Consider the following 15935-nt stretch of genomic DNA (forward strand, 5'->3'; position numbering starts at 1 on the left):
AAGAGCTCTCCCCACAATCTCCAGCTATAGTTATTGCAGTATGCAGTCTGATGCCAAATCCAGGTGAGATGGCTGATGCTCTCCACTGAACATACTTATCAATAACACCTGCAGAAGCAGAGACTTACTCCTGCTCAAGCATTACCTTGGCACACTATCTGAATTCTAGTTCCTGGAATATGCAGTTATCTTAACATTATTTAGAAAAGAAGTAAAACTCTATTACATGGAAGATGGAAGTCTGTAATGGGTTTTGAATTTACAATGATGGGTTTCAATCATGGTTGTTGTTTTTTTTTTTCCAGCCCAGTTCACCAGATTACACTTTGGAACTGTTTTATCCTCTCTACTTTCTAGGAGCACATACACAAAAATAATTTAAAAAAGAATCCCAAAGCACACACAGAATGAAATATAGTTGCAAGGATTATCTTGGGGAATATTTCTGCAGCAGGGCTGCCTTTACAATTTTGAGATGATATTTAGCCAACACTGCTTTTAATAGTGCAGAAAAAAGGTCCCCTACTGTGTGCAGGAAAAGGAATTGTGAGCAGACTGACCTTACACAGCAAGAACAGCCAAAGCAGTGAGCAGTAGTAATATCACAAGATATGGAGGAGGATGGTATTTGTCACAGAAGACAATAATCAATGTGCTTTTCATACAGAAAATGGGATTAACTGGAGTACTGCAAGATGTTAAGTAGCCATCATGCAGGCTGATGGACATTTTGGCTCTTCTGAACTCAAGGACCACAGCTCACAAGCCCCATGGATCAAATTCTTGAAAAACTAGAGCTTACTGTTGCTTTACATTAACAACCAAGGGCCAGGAAAGGCTTTTTTGTTTCAAAGGAGCAACAAAGTTCTGGTCCACAACTCACCCTGAGAACCTCTCTGCAGATGTATGCAATCCAGTCTTCCTTAAAACAGTTCCCTTTTGTCTTTTTCACCAGATCAGTGACAGAGCCAGCACCACAGTACTCCATCACCAGCTGCAGGAAGACAAATGCAACACATCGTTACCACAGCATCAGCAGAGATATCAAAGTGATGCCTGCTGCACCACCAACAAGGTGAAGTGAACTACGTGCCACCCTCCTGCGTGCCAAATGATGCAAAATCTCATTTCCTGAGCAATGCACACCACTGAATAAATAAATAACAAACAAGAACACGGGAGTGCACCTCTCCTATTACAGGTCAAGGGTAAACATTTTCTTTCTAGTAAAAACGTAAATCAGAAGAAAACCAAGAATAAAAATAGCACTAACAAAGGTGGGATTTTTTTTCAAAATTTAAAATATCTCATCTTGCTGCAGATCTCTTGCAGACAAAAAAAAATTGAGAGGTTATTTTTCTTTGCTTCATCGCCAGCTCCTCTGTTTGCTTTTTTATTTTTCAACTGGAAAAGAATGTAGAAAGTGACAAGGAAAAAGAGGGAGGGGAGAGGAAAAGACAAGTTCTATTTCATCACTGTTAAAAAAAGATGGAAACATTTAATTTGGGAAAGGAAAGTTCTAACAACAAATCTGATCAACAACCTAAGTCACAGCTACTATACTTTATGCTCATCCTCTAAAGGGAGGTGGGAAGCAAATGGATGAGGCCAGCCTCGTCTCGGTTGTGTGCAGTGAAAGGACAGGGAGCAGCGGCCTAAAACTTGATCATAGGAAGTTCCATACAAACATGTGGAAGAATTTCTTTACGGTAAGGGTGATGCAGTACTGGAATGGGCTGCCCAGAACGTGCTGGAGTCTCCTATGGAGATATTCAAGACTTGTCTCAACGCCCACCTGTGCGATTTATTGTAGGGAACCTGCTTTAGCAGGGGGGTTGGATTCAACCTCTTGAGGTCCCTCCCAAACCTTGTGATTCTGTGATTCTGTGCATAAAGGAAGAGGGATGTTTCTTTTTTATTACTCCTCAGAACGATGACTTCAACATTCCACCAAGACAAGGTCTGAGACAAGTACATCGGAGCTCTAAAGAAAGGAGCTGGACATGCAATGAACACAACACAAAGCACTTACCCAGAGCTGATCATCTTGGCCTGCAGGACTCTTCTTTACAAACGCACCATAATATGTAGCAATATTCCGATGATGGGAATATTTTTTTAGCATATTTATCTCCAACTTGATTTCCTCCTCTTCATTCTGTGTCAGAAGAGAACAGAAGGCTCTTGAAGTGCTGAGAGGCCACCAAGGCTATGCACACTCCAGCTTTGGCAACGTTTGGGACCCCAATGAAACAAGCCCCAAGCAACCCACCCTGCTTTGGGCAGCAGTTTGGGCTGGAGTCCTGAGGCCTCTCCAACCAGAATTGTTCTATCAGACTGCAGTCCAAGGACAGCTCATAACTGAGCATGGAATCATTCGGATCCTTTTGCCTAGGATTGAGCTAGAGAATCAAAAATATCCCCATATGGTTATAAGAAAATCACATCCTCCCCTCATGGGACTAGCCAGGATCAATAAGCCAGGATCCCGTTTGCAGTTCCAGTATGTAGTAATTTAGTCTTGGAGAAATGAACTGGACTTAAACAGATAAAAATATTTCTAACACTCCATTATGTGAATACTCAGAAAGTACTTGAGAGCACACATCAACCAATTCATCTTCCCACTGCCACCAAGGGCCCAGCTGAGAGGAAACTGCAGCAGAACAACTCACGGCCACACGCTGGCCTCCAGGGCCAGGGCTTGCCCCCTTTCCAGCAGCCCCACACCCCACACAGTCACAGTGTGCCCCACATCAAGCCATTGGCCGAGTGCTGGGGAGTGGAGCCTAGTGCTGTCAGTCCAGCCAACGCTGTGGGTGCTAATGGGAATAGTTTTACAACCGCCCTATAAGGAAACAGCATTTTTCAGTGAGGTCTTTTTTCAAGAGGTCCTCTCAGAGCAGCCTGTTTGTTTTACTGTCCCTGAGAGAAATGGTGCACAACACTCTGTGAAATGTCTGTAGATTTTGCTGTCTCATTTGCTTTATTAGGAAACGCATAGCACTGCCAGGTATCCATGCATCAGTTAAAGGGAGTAAGACCAAGTTGAAAATTAATTTACCTTGCTGCAAAACATTCCAGTCAGCACTTACTAGCTGAAGGGAAAAAAAGGAAGCAGCAAGAATAGTTCAGACCCACAGGACATTCTTCTGCACTTTCTCACTGTTTTCCAGTCACTTTGCCATTGAAGCTTTCTTTTAGCCATCACAACAGTGCTTACAAAACTGGCTGCACTGTCCCCTCAACCTGTACCAAAACACTGAAGCCAGGCAGGCTGAAACCAAATTCCCTCAAACATCTTATTAAATCTGACCTGAAAAAAGCATTCCCAGCAGGAATAGACAAGAACTTCCCTAATAGCTTCAATACACAGGAGATGTGCTGCCAAACCAAAGCCCAACTTTCTTAAGTTTTAGGAAAAGGGAAATGTGAAATAACTCAACTTGAAGCAAAAGCAGCTATTTCTGGTTTCAGAAGAGCCTCTCTGCTGAACAAAGACTCTCAAGACACACTTATTACACCAGGTACTTAATTTGTCTTGTTTGCAATTAAGGACAAAGGAAAACCTTTAATCTTTGGCTTAATAGGACCCTGGGTGTCATACAACTTAGAAAGGGTAAGGACAAGGCTGCAGTAGCATCTGGAGCATCCAAGAGAAATCAGAGCTGTCTCCCAGACAGCATGCAGGAAACCCAGGAAATACGCAAGGTCGTATTTCTGCCTGTGTGTAGCCAGGCCCAGATCAAAGGGAGCTTGTGCTCTTGCCTTCTGGAGGGAAAACAAAGCCCTGCTCCCTCTGACACTCCAAACTGTGCATGTGAAAAATTGAAATAGGCAGGTGAGGACAGAGCGACTGGAGACAAAGGCACCCTTCAGCTTTTCAGTGCGCAAAGGTATTCGGGAATTCCACTTTCCACCACCCCGTCTGTTAGTGCCACATAAGCCACATCTCCCAGGGGTCTGGAACCTGCTCGTGACTCGTGTGCTTAAGAGAAGAAACAAGCTCACAGATGTGCAGGTGCAAAAAGCTGCTGGCTTTCAAAACCGATGCAGTTCTGGGTGCAGATGACTGCAGGCACAAAGATGACAAGCTCACAATCAAAGGCAATGACACTAAGAAGCAACAAATGAGAAAGCACATGCCTCTGACCTCAGGCAGAAACAAAATCATCAGCTGGTAAGTACTCCACCAAAAGATCCCGTGCTGGGGGTACTAATGACAGGTTTCTCTTCACACATTATTTCACTATCAGCAAAGCCTGAAAACAACAGCAGGGAATGGCCTGCTGCAGAAGAGCCCCTTGACCAGCTGCACTGACACCCGAAGAGAAAAGCAGCAAGGATCATCAAGGATCCCATCTCTCCATGCATCCTCTGTTTACTTGGCACAGCCAGCAAGCAGGAAGCTCAGCCTGCGCAGAGACCCAGGAAAGCACACCGCCATCAGCTCCACTCAACGATTTCAAAGGCTCTCCACCCTGCAACTTCCCCCAGCAAAATGTGACACTGCAGCACTTCCTGACAGATGTCCGTAAGATCCCACAGTGACCACAGCATCCTGCTGCTCCTCTTCAGAAAGCAGCCCGGGGCTAGAACTTGCAGCAGCAAAGGGCAGATTTGCTCAGCTCCTGGTAAGCCTCAGATCTCAGAGCTGAATAATCCCAGCTGAAGCTGGGCAGTGGTTTTCTGATGAAATAGTTTATTGCCAGAAAAAAAAACCACAAACAAACAACAAACAACGCAGATTTGGTGAAACATCTGGCGGAGATGTACCAGTTACGATGAAGCATGAGCTGGAAGACTCCTTGGGTTGGATTTTCTAGTGAAAACAGAATGCTGGGGGAGAAAAATCCACTGCAGAACATTGAAGAGGTGTAGAAGTGCCCCGGGCTCTCTTGATATGATTGATATCCTTGTTCAACACCCTTCTCTCTCATGTCAGATAACAACGACCAATTGCCGAGCAGTGCTGTGGGCTGCTGGTCAAACTGCCACCAATCTACACTGACACGTGTAGACCTGGTGACTGGAACTGCCCTAAGAGAGATGTCTCCTGGAGGCTTGAAATGCAGAGTCTTGAAAGCAGGCATTCAAATCTCCAGGCTGTTACAGGCATTCAGCTCTTCTCCACATTTAGCTTTTGGACAGAGATGAAGGTAAAAAGACTGCATTTGTCCAGGTTTCTTTAAACATCTACCTGTCTTCCATTACATGAAATTTTGCTCCACAAGAAAGCAGCTCCCAGTGAAGCACATTCAGTCACTACCCAAAGATGAAAATGACCAGAGGGGCTAGAAGCCTCCCAACTCACTCAAGCAGGATTACTATGACAGCTTCCATTTCTCACAAACCAAACTGTGAGACGTTGCTCTCAGGTGCAATTTATATGCAGGACACTGAAGATGAGGATTTCAATATTTTAAAGGCTTTATTTAATGCCTCAAGCCAGCTTTTCAAGCCCAAAGGAACAGAAAATAATTTCAACCTGAGCAGACTAACAACACAAGAGAAACACTGAATCTTTGGCAGGCTCTGAATTGATCACGCTGGATTTCTGCATTACAGTTCAGTCTATTGCCTCAGTGCCCACACACTGTGAAGCAGAGGAAGGCTATTCCTATTTTAGAGGCAGAGAAGTGAGGTTCAGAGATGATGTGGACTCATTTAGCACCAGCCTCAGCCATGCTGCACCCATGCTCCTACTGCCTGCAGCAGCAGAGCAGGCACCAGCTTCAGCCAATCTGCAGTACAGGGGGCCAGAAGCACGGACCCTGATCAGACAGACCAGCTCAGAAGGCAAGCAGTGAACCAGAGCAGCCTTAGTTTATCAGCACGCTCACTATTAAGCTCTTAAACTGTCACAACTGCTTTTGTGTTAAGTGATTCAACGTGAAAACAGCACGAGCTGTCACTGCTGTTAAGCCCCTCTTGCAATGGGACAGATTCCCCAGGGAGGTGCTGACTTTCCAGCCCACAGAGAAGTAGCAAATCAAACCTGAGCAGCTGTGTTTTGTCCCCAGAATCATGCAATGTGAATTCCTGAAGCTTTCCAAGGCTTTCTTCCATCTAAATTTTGTGTCAATGCAAGTAGGCACTACTGGATGCTGCATTGCGTTGCTTACATACAAAGGAGATTGTTATGTACAGCAAAGGAAATCTTCCCAAGGTTCCCTTCCTGAAGTTTTTGCTTCATTTGTTACATCAAGGAAGGGACTGTCACTGGTGTGAACATGACAGCCTACAAGTGACATCTGTGACTAGCCTTCAAACAATGCTGGCTGACCCAGCAAGGCGTGAAAGCCATCTGCACAGAAGCTCTGGCTCACTTCTGAGTCCCACATAGGATCTGTTCTGTGGATTCCTTTGTCCAACCACACGTTTCTTTTTACAAGGTAGTAGTCATAGACAAACCAGCCCTTGGACATTCCTCATAGAAGTGCTACAGCACATCAACCAGCATGCAATTCAGACCACTCGCTGTTCAGGGCTGGATTCCCATTCCATCAGCAGAGACACCTGGCCTGGACCTGCTCTACGTGACAATGCTCACATGGACTAACTTGCTCTGTTGCCTTCCAAGACAGGCAGAAGACATAAAAACATAGACAGAGCTTGTTGATGCTTGCTCAAAATGCTCCACATAGTTGTACCACTGGCAGACTTGGCCCAGAGGACCTATTTCTTATCTTGGGCTATGACCCTTCCACAACTTCCCAAGAAGACCAACTTTATCTTGGAGTTTTATGCACCACGTTCGCACTGCCAGAGCAAGAAAATGGGGAGCTGGTCATCCATGCAAACAGGTGTACTCCATGGAACCAAAATTCCAGCACACTTTGAGGAGAGGCTGCAGGCTCATTCCAGTCCTTCTGGGGCACAGGAGCATAAGATTTCAAGAAGGCAAGCTGCTTCACTACTAGCTGTGCTCAGAAACAAAAATCAATACTTAGCTAATTTTTTTGACACCTTGTTCCAGCACTGCCACCACTTTATAAATGTGAGCAGGGACAGTGCCAATTACGCTGTCTGCTTCTCTCATCTGTCAAATAACAATAAAGAAGTGCTACATTTGCATTTCTAACATGTTCTTGCTTGCTTGCTGTCACGGTAGCTACACTGAGGAATGGCTGGCATGTGAAGGGAGAGGATGTGATAAAACACAATAGGGGTATTGCACAGCTACAGGAAATCTTTTACGTGCTGTCTTGGGAAGACAGCTCTCTTCATTACTTTAGAGCAAGAAAACATACAGAAATGTATTCCTTCTTGCTTTGTCCCCACTGGACAGGTACAATTGAAATTCTGGTTGCACTAACACCTCAGAACTTCAAAAAACAAACTACTGCTCAGCGACCATAATTTATACCACCAGATTATCTTTCATAAGCTATCCACATTCTCATGATCTGATTCTTTATTTTCTCTTACACCTTGATAATTGCTTTTTGATTTTTGGTTCTCTACTCACCTCAGTAACATTCATCACTTTGATTGCAGCTAGCTGCCCAGTCTTAACATGGCGGCCCTGTTAAAATAACAAAATACTGTAAGCAAAACAGGCATGCAAACTAAATACACAATAGCTAATGATGCATTTAACAGGGCTGTTGGAGCATAATATCAGAGGAGTTTATGGCTCTTCATCCAACTGCCGTGGAGGAGGTGCAGCCACTAAAGCTGTATGCACTTTCTGGCTTCTTAAAACAAAAGTTTTTTGAAGACCGTGAGGAAAAGGAAGGAATAAAGCTACAAAAAGAGCAAACTCAATTCGAAGACTGACAACCACTGGTTCACAAGAACGTGTACTAGAAATGCAATCAGGCATCTTGCTACAAAGTGCACAGTTTCTTGGCTAGGCAAGAACAAGTTACTCCATACATGCAAAGCACAGTGCTTTCTCCTGATAACCAGCACTAATCTCACACTGAAGGATGGTATCAAAAGATTTGCATGGACAGAGGACTGGCTATGCATCCTAATTTCTCCCTTACATTAAGTGTTCAGAAATGAGTCTGAAGCTTTAAGACTGCAATTTTGTTCTTCAAATAGTGGTGCCTGAAAAGCTGTGCATTAAAACATCTAACCGGCATCAGCTAAGTAAGCAAGCCATAGGAAATCAGATATGAACGGCTGCAATTTGGAGACTAAATGATTTGCAGGCCCAATTTACACCTGCAAAATTAAAAGCTGAGTTGATGTAACTTTACAACTCAGGTCCTGCCTGTACACAACTGCACACAAGTATTATTTCAACGACTAAGCAATTCTGCATCAAAGAAAAGTGATGCCTCGTTTCTGAGTGATCTGTCACAGTCATGTTTTCTTTTACAGACAACTGAACCCTGATGAATTTTGATTATTTGCAAGTGCCCTCGATCTCCGGGAACACCCTGGGACTGCAAAGCTTTTTCTCAAAAAGCAGAGCACGGGGATTTCTGCACCATCAGACTCCGGGAGGAAGGCGAATGGCAGCCTGCTTCCTCCACACTGCCACAGCCACCGCTGCAGGCCACTGTGAGCACTTCCAGGCACTGTGTGCCATGGCAATACAGCGAGGGGCTTGCCACAGAACACAGGCACACACACCATGCTGGCACCACAAGGTGCCTCCAGGAGCAGGTGAGCAGGCTGCTGGGTGCCCTCAGATCGCTCTGCATCCTGCAGAGGGCCATGACAAGAATCGACTGATTTTTGTAATTACAATGCTGCATTGAGACAAATTTCTTTACTAAAAAAAAAATAAAAATCAATACCACTGCACTTGATACAGAGCATTCAGAGTCCAGTTTTCATGGCGTTCAGTTTTATTTCAGTGTAGAAGACCTACTCAGATTGCCCCTCTCCATTAAGCTCCCAGGTCTGCAATGGTGCTGACTGTCGGACGAGAGGAGCTCAGCCCTTGCAGAACCTTGTCTCAGGGCAACGTCTGCCCTGTACCATGCAAAGTTTCCTTTCCAGTGTGCAAAACCCATTGGCCCATTGCCACCACTCACATGCACAAGCTCATCTGCAATAAATGCTCCCTGACCAGGTAAAGCAGCATGCTATGGTTACTATGTGCACATCCCGTCCTTACATTCTCCTAGACCCCTTCGCTGTCCTAGAACAGAACACAGTGAGGGTTGGCGCGTGGTAGAACCCAAACCTTTCTCAAGAAGGCAAAAGGAAAAGTGTGGACTAGAGAGTAAAGGAGCAATGAAGACACGTTCTTGTTGGTTCAATCCAGCTCTCAACTCGCTTCAAGTTACTTCCAATAACTGTTATCACATCTTTGTAAAAGAGTTTCCACGTTTCTTGGCTGCATTAAGCTAGAGAGCCTCATCTTCCTCCACACAAAAGCTGGTGTGCAGTCACACTAAGGGCTGAAGGCTTACCCTCACAAAAAGGTTATCTAAACCTAAAGGAAATGATGTAAGAGGAATTAATTTACATGTGTTTCGAGACTAAGGGAAAAAAGAAACTTGGAAAGCATAGCTAAATGCTTATCTATAGATATATATCTCAATGTTGAGATCATTTTACTGCTATTTTTTGGCATATTTAATTTCAATTACAATGCAATTTCCTTAAAAAAAAAAAGAAAAAAAAATTCATTATTATTGTAGAGTGATAGATGTCTCAAAAGCCCCTGTACCAAAAAATGTGTCAGAATTAGATAGCACACAGCATCATTTACACAGCACACAGCATCATTTCCGTCTGTCTGACATCATCCTAACATGCACAACTCAAACCCTTCCTTCAAAATCTGCCAAAGGAAAACGCTCAGCTTGTCACCGCCACCCAAAATGGCAGAGCACACATAGAGATGCTCACACAAAGTGCCATTAATGCCTGGGCAGACAGACTGAGCAGGGCAACAGGCTGCACACTGTGCCTGCTTTAATGCACAAACCGCAACGGTTCTGGCAGTCAGAATGAAAACCTCAGGTTTCTCCCCCCCTTTTTTTTTTTTTAACTGTTTCAAGTACATTTTCCTAGAAATCTCTAAAAGTGGTAAACATCCTGAGCTCAGCCCTGGGGTTCTTGCTAACACACCAATATTAGTGCCTAAGTAAGGGTTTCAGGGCCCGGCCCCATACTTTTTCAGTTATCAATAAATCTCAGAGGTTAGGCAGGGTTCATGGGAACTCTTACACACTGCTGCTTCTGCTGAAGCCACAAGGTTGACCATGTTTGAATTCTTTTTAGAAAGGCGGTGTTTTGATTTTTTGATTTTTTTAAATTTTTTTTTTTGCATAAAGCTCCCCAGCAGCAATTGGCTGCTTTAACTTTTACCCAACTAAACAAGGTCAACAGATGCACTTACTTCTGGGGCCAGACATATTAATGTATCCCTCACGATTCACTCAGAGGGAGGTGAGGTTCACTCAGAGGGAGGGCAACCTGGAACAGGTTGCCCAAGCAGGCTGTGGATGCGCCATCCCTGGAGGCATTCAATGCCAGGCTGGACGTGGCTCTGGTCAGAACAGGGACTGTCTGATGGTAAGAGTTTAAATGTGACTGTTCTGGAGCAAATAATCACTTTGGAGACCCACAGCTATTTTCTGCAGGATATTAAAATCAGGTATTAAAATCAGAACTACGCAAAATGGCACCAGAGAGTGATTTGTACCACCTCTAATTACAGGACACCTCGGCTGGGTGTCAAGATTTAGTTGTTGATTATGACAGTGCAGGAAATGGTTTCTCAAGGTGGGCTTTCCAGCTTGGGGCGGTGCGGAAGGGGAGCCTGCTCTTTCAGCAGAAACAGCTTTGTGAACTTCTTTGAGTTGCGCTCCCGTGATTTTAACCAAAAATGGTAGCAATGCAAACAGAGAGGCATTCCTTGTTGTAAGCTGGGGGTCACCAGGAGTGGATTCAGAAGAAGGGAGCAGGAGGCAGAGAGCAGGAGGGGAGAGGAGACGCGGGCAGTGCCTGAGGGCTGTGCAGTCGGGCAACAGCAGTGACTTGCTTGAGAGTGGCCCCTCTGCTCCGCTTCTGCTCACAAAACACACCAGAACCTTGATGAGGCGGCGTTTGCTAGGACTTTCCTGTGCTTCTACCCAGCCGCTGAAGAAGACGTCCTCTGCCTGCTTTTGGCACAAATGCTCTGCTGCTAATGGCAGAGGCAATTTCCAGGTCTGCATGGGAGCTAAACTACACGCCAATGGTTGACAGGAACTCCACTATTTATGGGTGTGTATTTCCTCCGTGGGAAGACAGCAGCTAATCTGTGGGTGCCCAGCCTTTTGGCTTGCCCGGGCTGCCCCCACAGAAGAGGGGCTGCCTCGGTTTCCCACAAACCAAGGTGTCACTCGGGCTTGATGGCCATCTCAGCAGCTCTCAGGGAGCTCTCGAGGTGCTGCTCAGAGAGTTTAGACCAAGTTTTACTCCTGCTGTGCTTCACCCTTGAGAGCAGCTGCTCACGCATGCACGTCCTGCCAAGCAGCCATGGCGCGAGTGAGGCGTGACTGTGGAGCGGGGGATGTTGTTCTCCGGTACCAGAGACCTGATCAAGTTTTTGAGTAGAACACCTGACTGCAGCTCCATGCGCTCTGCTCACAGGTATTGCATTTCTGTCGACTGGGCACTGAGAACCAGAGACAGGCTGTAGGTACCACCTTCCAGGGTGGACACAGAAAGGGAGGGCGGGCACTGTGATGACCAGAGGGCTGAAGCAGCTCTCCCATGAAGAAAGGCTGAAGGAACAGAGCTTGTTTAGCTTGGAGAAGGATCCAGGGAGACTTTATTGTGGCTTTCCAGTACTCGAAGGGAGCGTACAAACAGGAGGGAGAATGGCTGTTTATGGGGTGGATAGTGACAGGACAAGGAGTGGTTTTCAACTGACACAGGGGAGGTTTAGGTTGGATCTGAGGAGGAAGTTTGTCACACAGAGGGAGGTGAGGCACTGGAACAGGTTGCCCAAGCAGGCTGTGGATGCCCCATCCCTGGAGGCATTCAAGGCCAGGCTGGACGTGGCTCTGGGCAGCCTGGTCTGCTGGTTGGCGACCCTGCACACAGCAGGGGGTTGAAAGCAGATGATCACTGTGGGCCTTTCCAACCCAGGCCATTCTACGATTCTTTAGCAAGAGATGGCTTGAGAAGGTGGATGCTAGTCCAGACATGGGGGCAGACCCCCCTTGTGGGACAGTGGGAACCAGCAGCTCCAAAAACAGGAATGGAGTGCCACTGGAGGGGCACTGCTGGACGAGGGCAGCACCCTGGTGGTACAGGACATGCTTTAGGTGGAAAGACTTCACCAGCACGGGCGGCCTTGAGAGAGCTGTGCCCAGTCTCGGGTGCCCAGCACATGGGGGTGTCGGAGGCACGGGAGAGCCCACAGAGGAGCACGGGGCTGAGCAAAGGGAGGCACGGCAGAAGAACACAGGGGACCCTGCTGACCCGGGCCTCCCTGTGGGCACGCCAGCTGCTATCCCTAGGGCAGCTGCGAGCACATGGGCCTCTGTGGGCCCACAGCCACAGCCAGGCCTTTGTGATGCCTGGGCGGCACCACGCCCAGAGGCCATTGTGATGTGGACGGGTAACCGCAGCTCCTGGCAGGGCCAGAGCCCTCGGGTGCTCACTCCGAGGAGAGCAGCTCTGTCAGGAGGCAGCAGCTCGACTTGGTGCTTTTCTCTGGTCTCCGGACATGGAGATGCTGAAGGAAGAGGAGCCTAAGGCTCACTCTCAGCCCAACCAAGGGCTGCCGAGCGGACAGGAGCAGGATGAGGTGAGGCTCAGGGAGTGAGGGAGAGACCAGCAGCATGACGGGATGGTGTGGAGAGCAGCAGGAGGAGGGACGCGGTGCTGGGGAGAGCCGGCCAGCTGGCCCTGAGCACCTTACAGCCTGAGCACTGCGCTTCCTGACACCTGGGAGCATCTCCACACAGAGCCAACGATGCCTGGGAAGGCCAAGGCCCACGTGGCCCTGGAAGCTTGGAGACGAGGGGCAGAGAGCAGCTTGGCCACGCTCAGCTCTGCCATCCATGGGGCAGGCAAAGCCCAGGCCCAGGCCCAGTGGGCCCAGTGGGCCCGGTGGCACAGCGGGTGCTGTCGGGCCAGTGTGGGCGCTCAATCCCTCTCCTTCTGTTCCCCGCAGGTGATCCGCAGGCCACCTCACACAATGACAGCGGGCAGCCAGGAGCTTTGCACAACTGCTCTGGACAGTTTCAGCAAACAGGACGAAGCAGAGGAGGAGAATACTGTGCAATCCCCCGTGCCACAAGTCCCGACAGAAACTGTGGCTGTACGCAACACACAGCAGGACCTGACACAAGCTCAGCAAGCAGCGGGAGCAGCAAAAGCAGACGAGGCCCAGAAGGCCGCACACAGAGTGCACATCACTCCTCAATCAGGGCCTCATCCCGAAGAGCTTACAGCAGCAATAGCTGCCCACAGAGAAGTTGCGTGCACTTCCTCAAGCTGGGGCGACAAGTCAGGGCACCATGGAGGGCCATGGGCCTATCGGAACCCAGCCGTCCTGAAGCCGTGCATCCGGTGCCAAGTGATGGGCGCTAGGCTGTGGCTGCACCATGAGACTCGAAGGTCATGTCTAAAGATCCTGTCAGAGAACACAGAACTTCTGACAAAGATGGCTAAAAGTTGTGCAGCCTGTACCGGGCATAGCCTAAACGAATTGTGGGAAATAAATAGGCAGGCGAGGAACACCAGGAAGCAGAGAGCAAGGCAGAAACTCCCGTGTGTTCCAGAGCACGAGCCACGGGGCACGGCAAAGGAGGATGAGCTGGAAGAAGCTGATGATGAAGAGCCAAAGATCATAAGCCACTGGGTCAACCCCAGGATCGCAGCCTTCATCCGGGACCCGCAGGCTTCTCCTCAGCAAACGCCCGGCTCTTCCAGCATCACGGACACAGAGGTTTTGGGAGAGTCAGATGGCCAGGCACAGAGCACGGCTCTTCCTGCCTCAAGGCACACAGATGCCAAGGCTGGAAGTGATACGCACGATGGCCATGGGATGCCAGCATCCACACCAACAGCGGAAGAGGAGAACGCTCCAGCTTCATCTCTCCTGAGCGAACAGAGCCCAGCGGCGAGGGATGAGAGCCAGAGGCCGTGTCTGCATGAGCCAACAGCCTGTGCCATTCCTCTGCAGGACACAGCCCAGGCCATGGTGAGTCCAGGCGTCGGGAAGTGCTGGAGGAGACAGGTGGGCCGACCCCCTGTCAGACTGAGCCGCACCGAGCGTGGTCAGCTGTCGGGGCATGGCGGGGGCTGCTGCAGGGAGCCCCCAGGCCCAGCAGGTGCCACATGAGGAGCTGCTCTCTTCCCAGCCAGCTCTGTGGAGCAGGGTGGCAGCATGCAGCTGTGCCACCAGGACAGGTTGCAGGAGCATTTGCAGCAGAGCCATGGAGGGCAACACAGGGAAATGTCCCAGCTCACTTCTTCCTTCTTGCCTTCTCTTGCAGGAGAACAAGCTGGAAGACAATGAGACACTGCCCGGCAATGGGGTCCCGCAGGGAGACACGGCCAGCGTGCCCACCTTGCCACCAGAGCAGGCAGAATCTCTCCCGTCTTCTGGCGCGAGTCGCGGTGAGCGCCGGCCACGGCGCAATCTGCTCAGGAGGGCGCTTGGGCGGCTGCTCAGGGTTTGCTGCTGCTGCTGCATCACAAGGCAGGAAGAGTAGCGGTGTCGGGCCACCAGTACCAGGCGACTTCTCAGAGCTGATCTCGCCCAGGCATGCCGAGACTGCGACGCTGGCTCCAAGATGAGACCAAGACCTTGGCCTGAGACAACAGCCCATCTTGCTAGAGGACACAATCCTCTCCACCCGTGGCAGGTCGATTTAACTGGGCCCCTCCCTCCGCCTGAGGGAGTGAGATATGCCCTCACCTGCCTCAGTCAGGTCCCTTCCAACCCAAGCCATTCTGTAATCCTACCTGATTCTACAACTGTGCTTTACAACTTCTCTGGTTTACAGACCTTCAATCAGATTGTAGCTCTTGCTTGATAATAAATCCACCAACATTTAACACCCCAGAAAGACGTTTGAATTCTCTCGCCAACTCCTTATCTCACGAATTCACAAGACCTGGGCATAAGAACTCATAGGAACATAAAAGAGCAGAAGGCTCTCTCCCAGCTCTGAATAAGGGATCCAAATTGCCTAACTACATTCAACACAGACCAGAGGGCACTCACACCCCATGTCGTGGTTGCCCCCATCAGCTGTGCTAGCTCCACTCCTGCAGATTTCCAGCTTTCCTCCAGGCAAAATCCCAAGCAAGCCCCAAGTGCCACGGCTGCTCCCACAGCTGGCTCTGCCTGGACAAGGAACCTTGGGCTCCCAAGACGACAGCTATTCAGGCATTCAAGGCCAGGCTGGATGTGGCTCTGGGCAGCCTGATATGGTGGTTGGTGACCCTGCACATAGCAGGGGGTTGCACATAGCAGATGAGCACTGTGGACCTTTCCAACCCAGGCCATTCTATGATTCTATGACTCTCCCCAAATGATAGGAGGAACTATGGGCACCGCACTTCCAGTCTGCCATGCAATGCGCAGTGCTCATCGTCTACAGACCACCAAAGGGAATCAATCTGCTGTGATTGAAGATCCAGCATTCCATATTTCCCCAGAAACTGGGCTGAGGACAGTGTGGTCCATGGGCTCTTATTTCACGAATAGAAGGTTTCATCTTTCATCCAAATCCTTGCTTTGTGAATACCTTTCAACTCTTGAGAATGCAGCCAACACACTCAGTGGCTATCTGCAAATCACCCATATCTCCATCCAGGATTAGAGCATTAAATGTTATCAATTCCATACACAGCTCAGACTTTAATAATTCTGAAGCTCAAGGACTCTGACATCGAAGTTCCTGTCTGCATTTTGGTGAGGTATCCAAGCTGGAAGAAATTTTCCCATTAGCTTTGAGTCCAACTAAATTTCTCACCCAGAAAACACTTCCGTGTAAAATCTTCCGCAATTG

At 48.5% G+C, this 15935-nt stretch overlaps 1 protein-coding gene across 2 annotated transcripts in view; it reads right to left on the minus strand.

The window, feature by feature from the left end:
* The window catches only part of NRK (Nik related kinase), a 96406-nt gene that overhangs the window by 58148 nt on the left and 22323 nt on the right, over positions 1 to 15935 (minus strand). For both annotated transcript variants that reach the window (XM_052673116.1, XM_052673114.1), the window contains exons 3-5: positions 7472 to 7528; positions 2033 to 2158; positions 884 to 994 (exon numbers count right to left, since the gene is read on the minus strand). In XM_052673116.1, coding sequence (XP_052529076.1) covers positions 884 to 994; positions 2033 to 2158; positions 7472 to 7528 — 294 coding nt within the window. The remainder of the gene's footprint in view (positions 1 to 883; positions 995 to 2032; positions 2159 to 7471; positions 7529 to 15935) is intronic.

This window comes from Tympanuchus pallidicinctus, unplaced genomic scaffold, assembly GCF_026119805.1.
Source record: "Tympanuchus pallidicinctus isolate F22 unplaced genomic scaffold, pur_lepc_1.0 scaffold13, whole genome shotgun sequence".
Classification (NCBI taxonomy): Eukaryota; Metazoa; Chordata; class Aves; order Galliformes; family Phasianidae; genus Tympanuchus; species Tympanuchus pallidicinctus.